Raw genomic sequence first — 20,693 nt, 5'->3', positions numbered from 1 at the left:
CAACTTCATGACAACCGCTATTCAAGTGTAACTGACAGCCTAATTTGATTTGTATTATTCATATGCATTACAACACACAACATGGCACAAGTGCACATTCAGGGAGAGGATGGCACTTAGAAAAAAACATCTTTTCACTTGCAAACTCAGAAAATCACTTCCTTTGAAAATTAGCAAACTACAATGAACTTTTGCACCCTATGTCACTGTTTAAAGCAGAACCACCCTTCACTTCCTGAATAGATGATGATTTGGTTTATTGATTTATTTTGTTTTATTTTTTGTTTGATTTGATTTATGCTGGTTAGCTATACTAATGCATACAGCCCAGAGACCTTGTGAAAAATGTTTTGTCTTAAACTCCATTAACACTGTTATGAAATCCAGAAAGTAACTCACTTAATTGCTTCAGTGATACAGATATTTATATACCAATGCCCACGACCAGCATTTCTTAACCCAGAATAAGTGAGGCAGCATGGAATAACATAAATATAGGAATTAATGAATAATCAGAAATCATGTGCCTTAGACTATTAACACTTATGGTGACAGTGTCACAGAAAACAACAGTCATGAACCAGCACTGACCCAAGTCAGCTGAGCACAGAACCACATCAACAAATTCTACAGCTCTATGGCCTACCCTGTCTCCATACCCTCGTCCCCCAAAACAAACTGTGACTCCTCTGGCAGCCACAGCATAGTGTGAACCACAGTGGAAAATTCGGAGCCAGCTACATCTATCAAGAAAAGCCACACTGAACTATTATAGTCAGGGTACAAGCTTGACAAAAAAAGTAAATAATATTGTCCATTTTGCTTTCATAAGGAAGACTTATCATTTCTGCCATGCTGCAATACCTGTTGTAAAGTCCTTAACTAATTGCATTCAAGATCTTAAAGGGGTCTGTAGTACTCCAGGATGGGTTTCACATTATAGGCAAACAAAACAAAGAAAAGCCAAGAATGTTTTTAAAGGGTACTTTTATTCATGTTAGTTTTTTAATTAGTATTGAATGACAAATACTTCCTTTAAGCGTCCATTACACTTGTCATGAAAGTTGATTCAAGAAATTTTTACTTATGACCCCAAGTGATAGGTCTTTCAAAACTTTCTTACTTTCTAATTCTATGATAAAGCATTTACATGTTCTATGATAAAGTTAACATGCAACTGTGCTTTTTATAAACAGGTAGCACAAAAAGATTCTCTGCTTACCTTAACATGATCAAAAACCCATATGTCAAGCTTGGCTGCATCTTCTGCTCCAAAGTCTTCACTTTCTGCTGCATAACAAAATGTATAAACATGATCTCCAGTAGCACCTGCAGAAACAATATAGATAGCATACAAGATACAAGGTTTTTTGCTTTTCTCATAGTCAAAAATACTTTCATGCACAGGAGTACCAAGAATCTACCAAGAGTGATGATCCTGAAAGAAGTCAAAGAAATTTTCTCCTTATTTTAAACTTTCCCATAATTAATCTTTTTTTGAAGCCTGGATACCATTTTACCTCATTAGCTTATCAGCACCTCAGAGGAATGAGGAACAATGTTATCCAGTATGCTCAGGCGAGGAAATAAAATATGGAAAAGCAGATAGGTGAAACCTAAACCCCAGTTTAAGCAAATTCAACAGAATTTGGTTTTGAAACAAAGAATTTCACTGAGAAACTTCCAACCAGGGAAGATACATATTCATAGTCTCATTTGAACACAGTTTTGGGGGCAGGCTGTTTAAGAAAAATATGCTCCGCTTTTGGTAGTTCAATTGAATCATAGAAGACAATGCCTTATCAATGAGGTCTTTTCCACAGGAAAACATCATATATCACATATAACAAAGGCACCAGGAGGGTTACTGTATATCAATTCTAGCTATCAAAAGCCCAGGGGACAACTTCAGGGAGACAATATTCAAACTCTCCATCTTTTATAAAACAAGCATCCAAAACAGAAAAGGAGGAACTACTGGACTATGTTCAGTCACAAAGTACAACACAAGGGCCACTGATGTGCAAACACATCATCTGGATAAGGTGACTTCATTATCTATTGACTGTCAAGGGAGCAGAGAAGGGAGCAGGCAGGGGGAAGACAAAGACTGGCAAGAAATTAAACTTCAGAAGTCCTGAAAAGATTTGAAGCTAGGTGAAGTTTAATTAAACAATTCAGTCAATGGCAGAGCTGTTACAGCTCAGGGGTGCCATTTATACTGTGACTATGTAAACTCCCAGAGGGGAAAATGTTCTTCGATCAGTTGATGGCCAGAGAGAATATATCTGATTTGCTGGATGTACAATTATATAGTGCAGTTCTGTAAGCTTCCAGGCTTGTGAATGAACTAACATCCTAGCATAAGGGAGTTACTTAGCCAAGATTATGTGGAAACCCACACAGAGGGTTGCAGGTATTTCAGGCCAGGAAGATGAAAGCTGGCACAGATTTTCTGGTGCAGCTCTCCCCTACACCCCGGAGATGTTACTACTACTTATAACACAGAACACTCACTGCAGTTCTCAGTCTAAAAGAAAAGGAAAAAAATACTGCCAGGCATTAAAAAGTGAATTCAGGAGCTCCAATTGGGGGATAAATCAGTTCAAAAGAAAAAACAAGTCCTGTCCATCACTGCCAGGATGACTGATAGTCTAAGAGGATAGAATGCTGTAGTGTTTTCCACAGCGTCACAGCAAACCTGAGAAGTCCTTCCTTGAGAAGTGCCACACCAAAGAAGCCAAATGACAGCACACAGCAGACAAAGCAAAGGAACACATCTACCACTTACCCATTTCTAATTTCTACCAAAGCACTGCTATGAAGAGAAACAGTGGCAAAATGAAGTCATACCAGGAAAGTTTTGAAGTGGCTGCACAGCTTATAAAATAACTGTTTCTTTATTCTTTGGGGGTTTTTTAGTAAGAAATTCTATTACACAAGATTTTATGAAGTATTACTTTAGTTCTGTTGTTTGAGGGGGCAGGCAACAGTATGACAATGCTTTTTTAAAGTCTGGGAATGAGGAAGCAAAGATGGGATGGATAGGGAAGTAGAAGAAAGCTAGGGATGAAAACATCTTTTAGAGGCAAGCACAGAGCTCTGCTGGGTTTGATGATGCCATTACACTATGGGAAATAACTGGCGGTGCCAGAAACTTCCAAACAAGATACCACCTATTGCTTTTGCTCTCTTCTCTGCCACTATATCTCGGCATCAATATTCAAATATTAGGATCAGGGATCAAGTTACCAATCTTACAATAAGATTTACGTCCCGCTGAAAGTTAATGTCTTGCTCTGCTAGGGGGCAGTTCCTGTGTCTGACAAGCCTGCCATGGGTCAGAGTCCAGACCAGCAGGAGAATTTGCTAGCAAATTTTGCAGGCACAAAAGAAGGGGAAAAAGAATAAATGCAGAAAGACAGTCAGACACTGAGCAGGACAGAGTGTGGCCATCAGAGAGCTGTCATCAAATCCAGCCATGCGAGGGATATGAGAAATTCTGCACTGTTTAACAACAAGGAACTAAACCAGAAGACAGAGAGGCCTGTCTGTCCAGAATAACCCTGACAATGGTTTTTCCCAGTTGTTCCCATGGTTTTGATGATACCCATCTTCATACTCAAGTTAAAAAAATGACCCTAGCCTTTCTGGAAGCTTCCAAAAAAGAGAGGGGAAGCCCACAAAGCAAATGGCAATCTGGGTGCAACAGACTAGTATCTTCTTCCCTTCAGAGAAGCAACCGTCTCAGCTCCTTTTTCAGCATGACATTTAATACTCTGGAATATACTCCAACCCCGACTGCTGACAGAACAGTACAGGGTTGGATTTTTCAGGTCAAACCTCAAATCCTGGCAAGTCTAGAAGAGAAACTCAAAGTTTTAAGGAGTACTCTGGAAACAAAATAGGCATTTTTTAACCACATTACTTTTAGATCATTTCAAGGTTATAATCTAAAAACATCATAGAAAATAAGTTTAAAATTAGCACTGTGAATTTGTGTATTTTAAGTGAGTTTAACTATTAGAAACAAATACCTTTTATTATTTTTATATACTCAAGATACAAACGTACTTCAGACATTTTCTCAGACTGAAATACTAATCACACAGTCATTAAAACTTTGACAAATTTAGATTTCACGTATACCTATTTTCATATTTTAAAAAATCTGTGAGCATTTTTCTTTACTTCCTTACAGGACTCTCAACTATTTTCTTGAAATATCTATTTTATTACAACAAAAGTACCAGGAGAAAATAGACAGTGACAGGAAACAAAGGATTTTCCTATCCTTCCCAAAACACGGCCGGTGTCATATAGTCTTTATGCAACATCCAATGCAAGTGGTGAAACATTAAAATTCAGAACATTTTGGCATGATAAAATATACACAAGAAGAGTCCTGCGGCCTCACTAATTTGCAACATGAAAAGAAAGGGGCACATGGCTTAATTTCTCTCTATGTCCTTCTTGGCTTTTTTGTAAAAGTAAAGATAAAGAATGAACACTTGATTCCTTTCCCTTCTGTATTAGAAAACTTGGCCTCTTTGAAAGAAAGGGAACTCTTTTTCTAACTAAATGAAGTTAATCTGTCTTTCTATCATGAGAAACCATGATTCATGTTCTGACACAGCATCTCCTTCACAGATACACGGCTGCACTTTAACTTTGCCAACTTTGGGAAGTTTTCCTCCCCCCTGCAAAAGGAAGCTGCATTGTTGATACCACTCAGAACAAGCCGTATAGAGAGTATTATCCTTGCACATCTCTTCAGATAACATCAAAGCTGCTCCCAAGTCCTCTGCTTATCATCTTACTCAAACAAAACCAGTAGAAGGACAGGGCTCTGGGAAATTCTTAAATTCCCCAAATATTTTCCCAAGAACATATTCCTAAAAACACAAATAATCTGTGCAAGGGCAACTACCTTTCCCCTCTCCCCAGCCACCATCACACTATTTCTAAATACAAACGGCAATCTGAGGTCGTGGGAAATTACCACGAGATATTTTTACAGCTCATCATAAATTTATGAGGCTTAAGCAAAGAACAGAAAATAGGGGCGTGGGGGGGAATGTCAGGATGTGAGGGGGAAGACACATGAGTTCAGAAAAAGTTCAAGAATCATCATGAGAAAGATGATGTATATTTTTTCTAAACCAATGTTACATTCCACTCCTCCCCTGCCTACCCCATTTTTCTTATTTGTCAATACCAATGCCTAGAGCAGAGCAGCAGCATATGCCCTTAGCTTGTCCCCTTTCACTTCAGTCTGTTTATTCTGAGATTATGTGAAAGGGTGTATATGCACTCATTCTTCCAAGAAAACAACAATATTAAACTTGGAGAACCTTTAAACGTTTGAAGTGTCGCTCAGCAATCTCTGCATGCTCAAACACCAATTGCACTGGGCTGACAAGAGTTTAACAAACTGCACACCACGGGCAATAGACCTCAGCTTCAGGAATAGTACCAGGAAGTTCTTGCATTCAGTTCTTCCCCTACATATTAATGTTCTGAGTAGAAGTAGGATAACCCACAATAAGCTACTTCTCCAGCTCCGACACTGAAAAAGCATGGCTGCAGTTCTATCTCCCAACTCACTGGGAGCTGCAGACATACAAAGAAAAATCCCAGCCACAGGCTTGCAAAACAAGAGCTTCAAACCTCAACAAAAAAAAAAAAACACTAGGTCCTTATAACTAAAGGTGTGTTTCTTTAGTATACTGACAGAATTAGCTAAGGTCTATTTAAATGAATGAGTAATAAATAGGGATATCCTCATCAAAAGCTTGCTTCCTTTCCTCCACCCCATCTTCATTTCACAAACTAGAAATCAAGTATACAGAAATACACAAACTGAAAATACTCACCTTCTTCTCTAACTCAAAAAATCTAAGTCTCTCTTTTACTACCTGTTGGGGTTTTAGTTTAGTCTTAGGTTTTCCTGTTAAAGGAATTTTCTCCCATATGCATGTTGCTAGGGGACAAATAGCTGTACTTAAGAAAGACAAAAAGGGGAGTGGGGCGGTCCTGGCTACTCCTTTGTCTACACCTGGGTGTGGGGTCAGTTCGCTCTGAGCGTCCGGAGAGAGAAGCTGCAGAGAAAGGAGCTGCTGCTTCTTTCTTGTTGGCCGTTCTTTCTTCCTGCTGGAAGCAACGCCGGGACCCCAAAAGCCGCTTTCCCTGCCCTGCTGGAGACCGAGCTGTGGCTGCCCTGCTCGATTTGCGTTCGTCCCTGCCGTTCCAGCCTGCTGTTCCTGAGAGCCCGGGATCAACTGCCCAGGGGTTTGTGAAGCCTTTGTCCCATCCCTTCCCGGGATCCCAGGGCACCGGTGCCGCGTGTTTCCCGAGCTCGCTCCGGAGCGCCCCCTGCAGCCGCGGGGGAACCATCGCACCTGCCCTGCTCACCGGGAGCCGCCAGCGCCCCTGCCGGCTGCGAGCGGAACTGCACCCGAGGGGAAAGGGCCCAACAGCCGAGAAGGCTGGGACTGGGTTTGTGATTGCTGTTACTGCCATAGTTGTTGTTGTTTTGTTTGACTGGTTATATACATATATATATAGAGTAAAGAACTGTTATTCCTATTTCCCACATCTTTGCCTAAAGGCCCTTGATTTCAAAATATAATAACTTGGAGGGAAAAGGGGTTATATCTGCCACTTCAAGGGGGGCCTCTGCCTTCCTTAGCAGACACCTGTCTTTCAAAACCGAGACACTACCTGACTATGTGTTAAAGATTCATAAAATTAAGTCTTACCTTTTGCAAACATTGGCAAAATATCTGGGCTTCCCCAGCTCCAGGTATATTTACTTTCATTGAAAACAGAGTCAAATTCTACTGGATTCTCCTTCCATCCTGTTAAATAAATATTTAAATAAGCATTTAAATGGCATTGCCAGAAGCTCTCACTGACTGTTAAAATTGATAGTCCATGCAAAATGTTGTAGGGTTTTTTTATAAGTTTCCCCTATATTATTTCACAATGAACTCCAATTTGTGAATCTTGATTTTAATTCCATTTCAACATCTGTTATAATTAGCTCCCCGTTCATTGAGAAGTTAACTGAATACCTAGGCCAATCTCATTATGCAGGGTTTCAAACAGGCAAAGCACACAGCTGGTTTACCTTCTAAACAGCTAAAATTTTCCTGAATTCTGCATCTCCTGTTGTCTGAACTCAGCTCTTGGCATTTCGGGCAGTAAGGTACACACCTGTACATTTTCAGAAGTCATGTCACACTTCCTCACAATAAAACCTTCAAGATTTTTTGTTTCCACGAAAAGGCAATTGACAGAAATAGAGAGATGCTCTTAACTAGGTATTCCTGCCCATCCTGCATTTGTAGTGGTTGTCAGAAGGAAGAACCTTTTCATTAGGAACATGGACAAGACCAAGTAATTCCTCTCGCCTTCCCTGTCCAAAACCAACACACATGACTAGTGTTGAGGCCGGTAAACGTCGGGGAAAGCAGAGGAGCACACAAAAGACCAAGTCAGTAATTTGAAGGGTTGTTCCATATAATTAAGCCCCAAGCACTCAGTAACAGCTCTGGACAAAACACATGCTTGGGGCTTCTGCTTTATTTTGGTCTTCAACTCAAGCCAGCAATGGTTCAGCTGAGATACTGCAGCTCATTTCGTGTTTGAAACATCTACTTAGCCATACCCTAGAGTATCCCAAATGATAATTGAAAACTCTGTTACATGAAGAGGTGAGGCCGTAAGATACTTCTGCTTTTAGGCTCAGGGTGCTAAATTCAACCATGTTACAAAATATTAATTTATGTAAGCTATTTTCCTAGCTATCAATATTAGAAGTAGGAAATCCATCCAAAATTACTGTTTTCTAAATGATCTTGGCATATAAACTACAATGCAGGTATTTATCAATAATCACCCAGAAGCCCAGCACATCACTGAAACACCTTACTTTGGAGGACAACATTCAAAGCTTTAGGACCAGCTTACCTTTAGCAACTGCACTGACATCTTCATAAAATCCAGCTATAAGTGCCACATGCCCCGGCCTGGATTCTGTTGGGACCCGAGTGTGAGAGATTCCCCAGCTGCCATTATTCTCTAGAATACTCCTGAAAACAGGATTCAAGGCAGTTAACGTTCATGACTTGTTGAACTACAACAAATTGCAGATAAAACGAGTGACCGGTAGATGTGAGGCAGGAAATGAAAAAAAAACCCCTAGACTAAAACAGATTTTCACTACCACCTGCTGTGCAGTAAAACAAGCAGAAGATTAACCTGCAAGTAGTTCTATATTATAACACTGCACAGAGAACATTACTATTGTGGCCCATCAGCACTGCAAACAGATGAGTTCAGCTGGTGTTCTAATACATGTAAAATTAACATATTGGTTTTTTCTGCTCCCTTCCTCTTTAGCTTCCTTTTTTTCCCCCAACAGATTGTTTCTGCCTGGCGTTACTCTTCTTTGTTCTTTCCATTTAGTCTGAAAGTGTCTAGTTCAATCTTATCTTACTCTTTAAATACACTCCATTATAATTAGCTCTTGTGACCAGGTCTGCTTTTATCTGTGCTGAATCTTGGAAGAAACACCAAGAGAATTCGAACCCCACATAAATCTAAGGTGAAAATAATCTTGGCAACAAGAAGAAATTTAAGTAAACCTTGCATCTTTTTCAATTACACTGAAGTGAAGGAGAATACCTGCTCACCATATACACAGAAATACATCAAGTGTCTAGGGTTTATACATATACAATAAATAGTTACAACAGATAAAAAGCAAAGAAAACAGAGGACAAAGCCCAAGCATAAGAAACAGCCTCATAAACTATTCTCATCTGCCTAAGATCTGAACAGCTGGAGCCTGTCAGGAAGCAAGACGTGAGCATTACCATACGCTGTTTTCTTGTCTCCACCTTCTGGAAAGAGAAAGATTCACTGCTCGCTGTCAGAGCAAGAGGAGAAAGAAAACAAAACACAACAGGACATATCTTACAGTGACTTTTAGGAAAAACCAGCAGAATCTTCTGAACACATTCAAAGCAGTTTTTAACAGTCAAGTTACCAGGAAATTATAATTTTGTTGTTCACGATATCAGCTACCAAATTTGCTATGTTTATGTGTTTTAGCCCAAGTAAATTCTAAGTTCATGCCTTTAAACAACCTAAAACTTCAGGCTCCACTCCAAGCTTGCAGCATTCACTGTTTGTTTGTTGGGGGTTTTTTAAACTCATTTTAGACCTCACATTCTCAGACTTACTTGAAAGTTCACAGAACTACCTGGAATAGCCCAAATATTACAGTATATAAAAGCATATAGAGACACAGCACTCTAACATGTTATTCCTAACTCTCATCTCAGCTAGGAGATACAGTAAGTCGTACTGAAAAAATTCATTTGAAAAAGAATTTATGTATTACTTAAAGCGGTTTCTTATTTTTCTCACAATAGGCTGATCAGGACTGTATTGCACTAACAGTCATGGAAGACTTAAAACAAAAATAAAACACTTGCAGCTCTCCTCAGACTTCATTGTAACAACAGGTAGGAAATTGTTTTAATTAGAATTGGATTTCTTTTGAATTGGAAAGTAATTCTTTACCTTTGTTTGTCAAAAGTAGGATGACTTCAGGATCTGAAGTCAACAACATCACACACCAGGCAAAAAAAATGACATATAAAGATGTCATTTACCCATTCAAAATTCATTTAGATGAATACTTTGAATGACTTTAAGGCCTTTTACTCATAAGAACCACTGAAAAAAATTAATTTCCATGACAGTATAAACATTAGCTGCCCAAAACAACAATGGTTAGTATTAATATGATATAGTAATATGGCTGAAACATGACAGGCAAAGAAGAAAACATCTTCCCTGAAATCACCATTGCAGCAATTCAGGTCACTTACTGGCCCTCACAGCTGTGACAACACTGCTGAAAACCAGATTTTTCAAGGATATGTACTTGGTGTACATGTATTATCCAACAATCTGCTTCAAGCCTAATGGATATTTATATTTAATTCCACGTACCTACTAAAACTTTGTTTCTTTTAATAGCACATTGCTTCAAGAATGGTTCTTGCTCATTTAAAAATAATCTTTCCTTATTAACAATGCAGTAGTTCCCAAAGTATTCCACTTGGATAAGACTAGTAATCTGGCTGCAATGCCGCCCACTACTATAAAGTGGCTAAGGGACTAAACACTTGGAATTTAGGAATGAACATGCAAAAAAGTAAACTTCATATTAAATTGCATATGCTTTGAGTTAGTATTATTGAAAAAGGAATGTTCAGACAGCAGTAACTTGGCAGAATAAAGAAGGAAATAATTCCAGAAACTAACATCTGATCTTGTCATTCCCTTTACGAAGTTAACTCATGGAAGTTGTGTAGCTCAAAGAAAAGGTTCAGGGACAAAACACTGAGCCTGCTGCTTTGAAATTGTGGCAGCTCATGTAACAGATCTGAAGATATGCTCTGGGCTGCCTGAACCCCCCACATTTCAGAAGGCATGACATGCTGCATGTTTTTTTCTTTTCATCATCTCTCACATACACATGCTCACACACATATGTACTTCTTATGCAGAACCAGGGATGAGAGAAATACAGACAGCACTTCCCACCTCTGCTCACATTTTCTTCCACTTGGTGACCTACCAGCATCTTTGCTTGCTACAAGGTAGTTCTTCCCCTTCATTCACTCATGTACTTTCAGCACAGGCGACAATGCTTTATTTCTACAGATTTTGAAATAGAAAGTCCCCAACTCCACAGACAAGGTAAAGCAGAGACAGCAAAAGTCCCAATTTTCCAGCAGTAGACAAGCTAATACATGGTTTAACTTTTTTCTAGATAGGCATGATAATGCTGAATGGCTGAAACTTAAAAACTCAAATCATTTAGTGAAAAAAATACCCATTATACCTCTTCCCTGGCCACTACTCACCACTGCTCCTAGCATTCACACCTTGATGGTGTTGGTTGGTGATGCAAAAGACCAACAGTTTTACTGCTAAGAAAAGAAACTGCTCTGGAGTAAGTGTGAAGTCCACTACTAGAAGACGATGTAGTAAACTCAAATTGATGTGGCAGACAGCACCTCATAAAAACAGTAACAGCAGCAGCAGTAGGTATGAGCAAGCCCATATGGGCTGGCAAGCCCCGTAGCAAGGAGTCCTCACATTTCTGTACTACTTTTGCAGTAGTGGACTGCAAAAACCCTAAGAGCTTCAGATGACTGATTATCTGGGCTTGCTCTGATATTCAAGCCAGGTCAATTCTACCACCACATGAAAGTAGTCTTATTTAATACCACCTCTTTTTTTCAGTCTAGGAAATTAATTCTTATGATCAAGTAATTATCTTGATATAAGGAAACAGGGAAAGTTAATGAAAATTGGTTCTAAGCACACAAGGATATGACTTTCAACACTTTTTTAGCAGGATTACTTTTTCACAGCCTTAAACTAAATCATTCCTTTAAGCAATTAGACACACACTGTAGAGAGCACAAGGAAGGCAGCAGGGTCATGCAGACAGGAAGGGTGGAACAAAGAGGAAGTGGCAGTCTCCTGTTAGATCCATTCAGGACATCTCTTTTAATCACTCCTTAAAAAGTTTCGTCAGTAGCTTAGAATTAGAAGACAAGAAGTTAATGAACTACTACTCTTAAACTGAGCATCCAGGAAGCAGTTTAAATTAGCGACTGCCAGGCTTCAGAATTGATACCACGCTGACGTGAATGGAGAAAGTTCACTCCCCTCTCAGTTACCGGCCATCTGTAGTGTTCAGGGGACAATATGGACTCAATTTACACTGTCCCAGTTTTAGTAGCTTTCCTGACAAGGGATACCAGCCAAGCTCACACATTTCTGCACAGTGTAGCTCTTCAAAGTTTGTTACTTCAAAGGCAGAGGGAAGGCAGCACTCAAGCCACCACAGTTGTCATTGTTCTTCTTGTTCTTTTTTCAGTGTTACCTAGAGCTGCCTCCAGAAGCAAAACCTTGTGGCTCAGTAGAGTTTTGGACTTACCGCAGGTAAGGTGCCCGGGGTGTGCCATTGCTGTTTAACTCATACAGAGAATCTGCTCGCAGACCATCAGCAACAAAAAGCACAAGACGTTTGGCCGGAGGCGGCAGTGGAGTCTGTTGAGGAGTCATTCCATGGACGAGGGGAGAGCTGAAGTAGATGTCAAAAATGGAGACCAAGAACACACAATGCACAAGGAGCCCTGCAAGTATGAAGACTGGTATATCCATGGCAGCAGCCGGCTGGCAAAGGCAAAGTCCAACACTAAGAGAGAGCAAGAAACCTAAAGTTAGGCAGATGAGACATCAGAATCAATATTTATTTCATTTGTTATGGAATGGCAGTACAAAAATCACAGTCATCACTCAGAATCCAGAATCAATTTCTGTTTCCAACAAGCTTTTTCCCCCAGAACTTCTGGTCAGAGCCACTGCATGACTAATTCAGAGTTTCAGATAATCATTATGTCTCAGCAACTCATCTCCGGTGTTTAGGGGTTTATTAGATGGCTTCAAAAGATCACTGAATCAAGCCATTTGTTTTGTGAGCTACATCAGCGACAGAAGACTCAGACAATGCAATGTCTCCGTGAACACACTACCCTCTACTGGCTGGTTGCACGACAGAGTTGAAGTCTGTTCAGGCAAATGCAAACCAGACAGCTAAAGAAAGCCATCCTATAACAAACATCCATCCAACACTGCTTTTTTTTCTTCTCCAAGTTTGTCATCAAATCTGGGCTCATTATACTCTGCCTAGAAACTGAAACCTTCTTTTAAAAGAGCAAAGATGCTGTGCTGAGCACAGAATGCTATTCCCTTTCTAAAACAAGTGACAGAAGCGCAACAGCTGGAGAATCATGTTTCACAAATAATTATATTCCCTTTTTGAATGCTTTTTTCCCCCCGCCCTGTCATCCTCTGATGCCATGTTAGAGATACAAATATGCTTAATAACAGGTATGCTGGAAAATGTCCGTTTTTGCCAAGTGTGCTGTGGGGATCATGTGATGACTCCTGGAGATAAATATGAATATTGGCTGAGGTAAGTGTGGGACCTGAGCCTGCATGAGGCTCAGTTCTGACAAAAGACTTAGTGCTGTCCAAGTTTCTAACTTAGTTATTGAAATATTAGCTAATTATCCACCTTAACCAAACACCATCTCCATTCATCAATTAAGAAACAGATGTTCTTAACAGCCTGGAAGGTTCAGACTACCTACATAAATACGCAGCTCTCTCTAAAAGAAACAGGTTGTTTAAGAATCTAGTTAGTGCTTCTAAATGACTATATATATATATATTATGTTTATCTTGTTACTTTCAGAATTCCAGTAGCTGAACAGACACAGGCAGCTACCATATGGTAAACCTACCACTCTTATCAAGTAAGGATAAAAGGCTTCACTACCACATAACCTTAACTCTGATCAAAACTTTGAAAGGTGTTTTTTAAAATAAAAAACTTAAAGGGCCAGGAAAACCAGAGGAAGAAAAAGAAACACACTAAAAAAAAATATTTAAAAGACGATAATACATATTATTACTTACTAATCCAAAGAAAATTCAGATCTGCATGCAACTTAACCATAACTTCCAATTCCACCCATTTGCCTTACTGAAACACAGATACAACAACTCCAACTCTAATCTGAAACATTACTATAGCAATTTCTCATTTTAGAGATTTGGAGAGAAAACCACATTAAAAAACGGAGATAACAAAATACAACATCTCAAAGAGACATGTAGCAGTCACATTTAAATGAACAAACAAAAACTTTTTGTTAGTCGGGAACTTACATGCTTTTATGTCTACAAGTGAGATTCCAAGAGATTTGGCATATCTGTAAACATCAGTTTGCTTATTTTTTATTTTTAAGTATTCAGAGTTCCTGCATCAATTTAATATATGAAATCACAATCACAGAAATACCACTAAATTCAGTGCCAGAGCTCATTTTATTCAGTTTTATTTTCCATAGGGCTTTTTCTTTTGATGCAGTTGTGCTTGATAAGAGAATCCGAACTACTCACGCCTTAAACTGATGAGACGAAACACCCTACTAAACAAAGCAGTTACTTCTATCAGATACTTGTTGCATGCTCCCAGTGCTACAAAAAATTCTATAGCTTAGCATATTCTACGTTGTTCTAATTAAAGTATTAGTAACCTAATCTGTTTTCCGCACTAGCTAATTCTCTTTGCTTTAATTCTCCCCAGGCCTCAGTCTTTGCTCACAGAAAAAAAGAGCTCAAGCAACACAATTCAAATGTAATGCTTAGACTGTAGTATCTATAGAATTAGTGAGAAAAGAAAAAAAGAAAAAGATACTTTCTTTTGCAACCACAGTTTGACTACATTACACTAAACTATTTATCTGGGCCCAACACATCCAACTGCTCAACATCATCACATGGTTTCCAGACAGGCAGCTCCCAAAGCACCTGCTCCTGCCACATCCCTCACAGCCGCTCCTTCTGCCTGTACCTTAGCTTACACTGCTCCTTGAATGCAGGACTTTGTGTGTCACCACTGTGACACAACATTGTGAAAAGTATTCTGTCCTCAAGCTTACAAATACTTTCTCACAGGTACAGAGGCTTTGGAAAGCTCCTAATTGCACTCAGCTGAATGCAAATTTCTCTATAGAGCCTGGTGCTTGACTGTTCAAGACAAAAACACAAAAGGCATGGAAATAACAAGGATAACAATTTCAATAACAATTTCTTCCTCACAAGAAAAAAAATAACCAGGATAAAAGGAAAAAGTGGATTAAGCACTAGCTTATAGGAAAAACCAAAATCCACAGCCTGTCGAGAGAAGAAAAATTGAAAGGTATTAAGCACACACACTTTTGAGGATGAGGAGCCATATCTAAGTATTTATGACTAGTGCCAAAATATCTCTGCCCTCAGGTGCTTGGCCATCAAAAATGTGGATAAACAAACTGTCACTTGAAAATACATCTTACATCTTTCTGTCAAGAAAACTTAAGCCAAGGATATCTCAATATTTTTGTGTCCTATGATATTTTTGCAGGCAACCCCTTAGCAAGTGATTTAGTGCAGCACCTTCCACAGCCCTTATTTTCACAGGGCAAAACACAAGCTTTGCTCAAATTCTGACTGCATTACTCTGCTTTATTCTGTTAAGTCATTGCCTATCACACCAAGAAGAAAGAAAGAAGCTCTCAGTCTTGTAGATAAGAGAAGCATCTTGCAGCCTATTTGCCACATGTCATTTCTTACTGCCCACCCAAACACATCACTTGTTACAAAAGAATCCTAATACAGTTCAGACAGCCAAATCAGCTCCTTTACAGCCTCAGCCCAACAAGTAAGCAATATATCAGACTCCAATTTCTTCCTTTCTTTCTACATTTTTCACCTTCTGTCACCATCTCCTAAACCAAATACAGATCCAATGATGATACTGTCCAACCCCCAGTATGTCAGACCTTAAACTATTCCAATAAAATATTTTTGTTCAAACAATTTGGAGTCAAAAACACAAGCTGGGGTGTATTCTTAAACAAAGACCCTTCTCAGATCCTTAACAGGAAAGTACTAAAGATCCACCAGGCTACTCACTGCCCGTTAAATTCGAGTTGTTCACATGAACAAACGGAGCAAGTAGAAAATGAGCAGTGCCCAGGTGATGCCAGGGGCTGCAGAAGACTTCAGAGCTTCTCACTTCATTGGATGCTGTACACAAGCAGAGAAGAGAGTGAGAAGATGCAGGGGACCTATCAATCTGGGAGACAGCAAGGCAGAACCAGCAGACACCTTTCTTAAAGTCTAGGAGATTAAAGAAAGAAAAGTAGCAAGGACCTTCTGACTGCAATTAATTACTTTTCCAGAATAAAGTGACACGTGCAGATCAGAGAAGGATTTTTTTGGTGGTTCTTTCCCCTCACTCTGAATTCTCAGGGAGAAGGTTAAGCTCCCAGCTGGTGGCAAATGGGATGAAAAGACTCTTTCTTTCTTTGTATTCACACACATCAAAACAATACCAAAAAATCGTGCTATTAGCTACAAGTTCCTCACCAGCAGCCATGTCAGTGCAAAGACTAAAACACCCAGACTGTGAGGGTGGCAGGGGAGCAAGACAGCTGCAATGTGCCACGCAAGCCCAAACCTTCTTCCCATGAGCTTTTCCCTCTTTTCAAGTTCATCTGTAATTTGCTGACAAGACTGCTTTTTTTAAAACCTTCTTTTTGACTCATGCCATAGAAGCTACATCCACAGCACACCAGGCTGGACCAGGTCCCTCAACAATTAACAGGAAAGCTGACATAATTAAATGCAGCACTCATTTTCCCCAAGTAATCTACATCTAAGTTGCATTGCCTCTGAAGTTACAATCTCTCAGCATTATTTATAAGACAACGAAAACCATACCTCTACTGCAACACAATATAGTTCTTCATTAGAAATGTAACATTTCCCTTTTATATTTTTCTTTCTCCAAATATGCAATAAAACATGCACAAAATACTGCATGGAATATGCCCCATTGGCAGGAATATTTTCTTAAGGACAACGAAGTGTCAAAACAAGGAGCTCAAGGTACATTAGTCATTTCTTTTAGAGGGACCATGCTTCACTAATACTGTCAAGTCTGTTGATTAAGATGAATAAAATCCATTGGAAATGCATTTTCAATAAGCATCAATGGCCTTGGTAAGTATCTTTTACAGAAAAAAGAAATAGACAAGAATGTCTGCTGTGCTTCTGACTGACTAATATTTTTCAACTAAACAGTGTTGTGTATTTTGTAATTTAACTGTCAAAGTGGTGACTGTACAATTTGTCCACACATAAAAAATTATCCTTTTTCTTAGGGCAGAGAAGCAAATAGAAGTTGGGTGGTCTGACAGTAGTTTGAATGGTATGGCAGCTATACAACATCTAAGACGGTGTTAGCAGTCCGTACCCTCTTCTTTTATTAATTCAGATTTTTAAAGAGCTACACTAGTCAGGAAATGCACTCAAATCTTTCCTGCTGTCACAGCCCATGCACCTATTGACTGCACAAGGCTGGAATTTATACAAGAGACTTACCAGCCAATTCTGAGTAACTCCCATATCTTCACCCACTACTTAAACATAGGAAACCCCAAATCCTCATCTTGACTTCATCATGTATGAAGTGGGAAAATAATAAATTCCCTTTTCCTCTCTCCCAAATTTTCATTTTCTTTCTCTGCTGAAGTATAACATACTCTGCCAGACAATGAAACTGCAACAACAGTATTTCCACTTGCTCTGGCACTGAAGTGGCTTTTGTAATTCAAACCACCTGCTTAAAATTATTTTATGTTCAACTTGTTCACTGAGTATTAGGGACTGTAATAACAAATAACAACTATTTTAAATTTTAAATGGGGTTCAGTAAAGCACATCCAAACCTGAGGCAAAGAGCTCAAAGAATATTTAATTTTCTTTTTAACATCACTTGATAATCAAAATTACTCTGCCTGCCTAGAAAAGTCTCTTTTGCCAGAATTTTTCAGGAAGAAATGTGACTATGGCCTGCAAAGCACCAATGAAACATCAAGTGTCCCAATACTTGAACATACTGCAAATCAGTCACCCCAGTGTCAGTCTATGCCATTTTCTGTGAATGATCCTTTAACATGGGAAACTGTATCCACAAGTCTCCCAGGAAAAAACCCATACCTGAGAACAACACTGAAAACGGGACAGCAGCGATAAAGAGAACAAGAGCACTTCTTTAAGAAACAATGACTGCTTTGAGGCATGAAAGAGAAAACAAGAGCACCACCCTTCGGTACCAGTTGTTAGCCAAGTGGAGGCAAAACAGAGTAGAAATTCAGCATTACATCCACTCAGTATGCAGGCAGCTAGAAATTCAGAACAAACAAAACCCAACAACAAGAAACCTTGAGTGATCGTGCTGTGAATTATTTCACTGGGTCACAGCACTTGGAGTACCTATGCCTGTTCTCTGGAGGTATCTGCAAATCCTCTCGCATATTTCTTGATTTCCAAGTCAGCAATACTCTGACAGCAGGTCTTCTTCAAACATTGCTGTTATACAGCTTAACATCATATTTTCATCTCAATAGGGATTGTTTAATTCTTTTTTGTGCTACCACAATTAGCAGATTCCCTCAGACTTCTACATTCTTGAACAAAACAAAAAAGTAGGGTTTTTTTCCTGTCACTGGTGTTTTTGTAGACAGATTCTTCACTTTAAAAGTTTTAGGGGACACTTTTAGGAAAAGAACATCAGCCTGACAGTATCTGACAAAACACATCCCACCATCCCAGTTTCCACAGGTCAGGGTCAAGGGACAAGTGGCACTTAAAGAGACCACAAACACATGGAAGAGAGCTTGCCACAGCAGTCTTTGCTCTAACTGGAGCCCTTCCTCACAAACCAAGGCTGAAGGCTCCCTGAGGTATTTTTAAAGCCATTTGGAATAGAACTATGCAATAAAGCACACGTACCAATACAAGCACGACAGTTCTGCCCTTTAACAAGAAAAGGGGCAAGGATCATACTTTAAAGTCATACAACAAATATTAATGTAGAACGCACAGGGATGAGTATGGAAAAAAAACAACTTTCAGCTGCAGTCCTGCAAAACTAGTTTGCAAATGTATTATACATACACACAGAGGGGAAAAAACCACCCTTTAACAAACAAAAAACCCAAACGGTGTTTGAAGTATGTTCTGTAGAAGCTACTATGAATAAAGAAAGTTTAAAAAAGTTGGCACTAGTTGTTTTTCTTCTATTAAGTCACATTTGCTTATTGATAGCAACCATTACAAATAAACAGGAATTATGTCAAATAGTAGCAAGCACATCTGCTGAATCTTATATAGAAGCCTCTGAATGCAAATTTACCTATAGGTTCAGTTTGAAGGAAGAAAAAAAAAAAAAAAAAGGACCGCAACCTTCTAAGCATAGAGTACCACTTTCATAAAAGGCATACAGGAGTCAAATAACCAATCTGTAGTTTCCCACCTTTCAGAACTTGGGGTTTTTTTGGTTTTTTTCCTCTTACTTAGAAAAAAAAAAAAAAAAAAAAAAAAAAGAACGGACTTCAGAACTTTTTGAGCTCAAAAGTACGACTTAGTTGTGCTAGCCAGTTGACTATAATGTGTAGCTGAATACTATTCAACTGGCTAGCAACATCTATACTTTATATATCTTTACCTGCCAAACTTCCACTCCCAACAAAGCTGACAGAGAAGCATGCTAAGCTCCCCCCTGAGAACAAAAACCCGTTTAAGACCAGAGCCGAGCACACAGCAGAAAGCAATCCCAATGGGAGGTGCACTACACGCCCCACCCAGGGGTGGGCACAGCTCGGAGGGGGCGGGGGCCGGTGCCCGCCCACAGCCCGGCGCTCTCCAGGGTCCTGCGCCGCTCTCGGCACCACGGCAGAGGCGGAACCTGGGAAATCCCAGCCCGCAAGCACACCGTCGGGAAGTACTGCTTCCTCATAAGGAAATATGCACAAGAGGGGGGAAAAAAATCCCAATTCCTTTGTTAGCAAAACAAACTTTTTAAAAGAATTGCAAGAGTCAAGCTGTAAAGTGTAGAAAAATGCCAAAAAGGACGGATTATACCCACTTTCAAAGAGCATCAAGTAGTAATATAAGCATACACAGTACTTGTCCAAGGATACGTTGAGGTCCAGTAAGAAATCTTTATGCAAAGGAATCACCTTCTCTTTAACTCTTCCACCAGCAGCCATACTTGCTAGCTGTTCACATAGGAAGCATTTCCTTAAGCTCCCACAGGACACAAAACTCACTGAACTAAAAATTACTGTGGCCTGAAATACTGACATTCACTTTAGAACAAAGTTCTCTTTGCTCCTACATCAGCCTCGACTAACCAAGTAGTTAACATTCATTAGCATTTATGATATATCAACTTGCAAACACCCTCCACTGAAGCCCTGTGAGCTTATATTTGGTTTTATGACAAAGCCAAGCCGCTTTTCATTTGTATAAGACACCTTTATTTTTCAGCTGCTGATTCACTCTAATAATTAACGGAGACAGAACATTATTCCTGAAAACAATCAATATCCTGCTTCTTTGCAATATGGGGAACTGCTGATTTAAAATGAAACCTCCCCAGCACTCAAACTCTTTCAGCAAATGAACAGCAGTAGATTCACTGTAAAGAAAAAAAGAGCTCAGAAAACAAACCAAAAACCACTAGAGAGAGACACAGAAACCTAGAGAATACAGATGGGCAACAACTCCCCGGTTCTCATATTTGAGGTGATCTGTGTATCACTTATTCACTTGTACCCTGCCACCTATAGAAACTTGCTTGTGACTAAAAGCATATTTTCCAAAATACTTGGGACCAGCAAGGCAGATATATTTTATAAGGTATTTTATACAAAAACAGCTGTCACGGGGGTAACAGTTAAAAGAACAAGAGGTTTTCACAGTTACAAATACTGCAAGAAAAACCAAGCCAGTACAGCTGCAGAGAGCTGTCCTGTCCTCCTCTGCTCCTACCCACTTATTCCGAAGCCAAATCTCTTCCTTGGGCTGGCACAGCCATGTGTACAACTGCATCATTAAGCACTCTAGAGAATTAATTCCACTGAAAATACCGTCAAGGGGAAAAAAAAGAAACCAAGCAGAAGGAAGAATAA

At 39.5% G+C, this 20,693-nt stretch overlaps 1 protein-coding gene across 4 annotated transcripts in view; it reads right to left on the bottom strand.

Moving 5' to 3' along the window:
- The window catches only part of PIGN (phosphatidylinositol glycan anchor biosynthesis class N), a 93,930-nt gene extending 80,445 nt beyond the window's left edge, over positions 1–13,485 (bottom strand). Inside the window, exons 1-4 of one of the 4 annotated variants that reach the window (XR_001863395.1) lie at positions 12,035–13,485; positions 7,975–8,096; positions 6,762–6,860; positions 1,223–1,329 (exon numbers count right to left, since the gene is read on the bottom strand). Coding sequence is in view for 3 of the 4 variants with exons in the window: in XM_017738589.1 (XP_017594078.1) it covers positions 1,223–1,329; positions 6,762–6,860; positions 7,975–8,096; positions 12,035–12,261 (555 nt within the window). In the remaining variant the exon portion in view is untranslated. The remainder of the gene's footprint in view (positions 1–1,222; positions 1,330–6,761; positions 6,861–7,974; positions 8,097–12,034) is intronic. The other 3 variants (XM_017738589.1, XM_017738588.1, XM_008637091.2) reach the window with 3 other exon arrangements.
- Between the last annotated feature and the right edge of the window lie 7,208 nt (positions 13,486–20,693).

Source organism: Corvus brachyrhynchos, unplaced genomic scaffold, assembly GCF_000691975.1.
Source record: "Corvus brachyrhynchos isolate BGI_N302 unplaced genomic scaffold, ASM69197v1 scaffold237, whole genome shotgun sequence".
Taxonomy (NCBI): domain Eukaryota; kingdom Metazoa; phylum Chordata; class Aves; order Passeriformes; family Corvidae; genus Corvus; species Corvus brachyrhynchos.
Note: the sequence above shows the minus strand (reverse complement) of the source record. Positions and strands in the feature narration are given on the sequence as shown.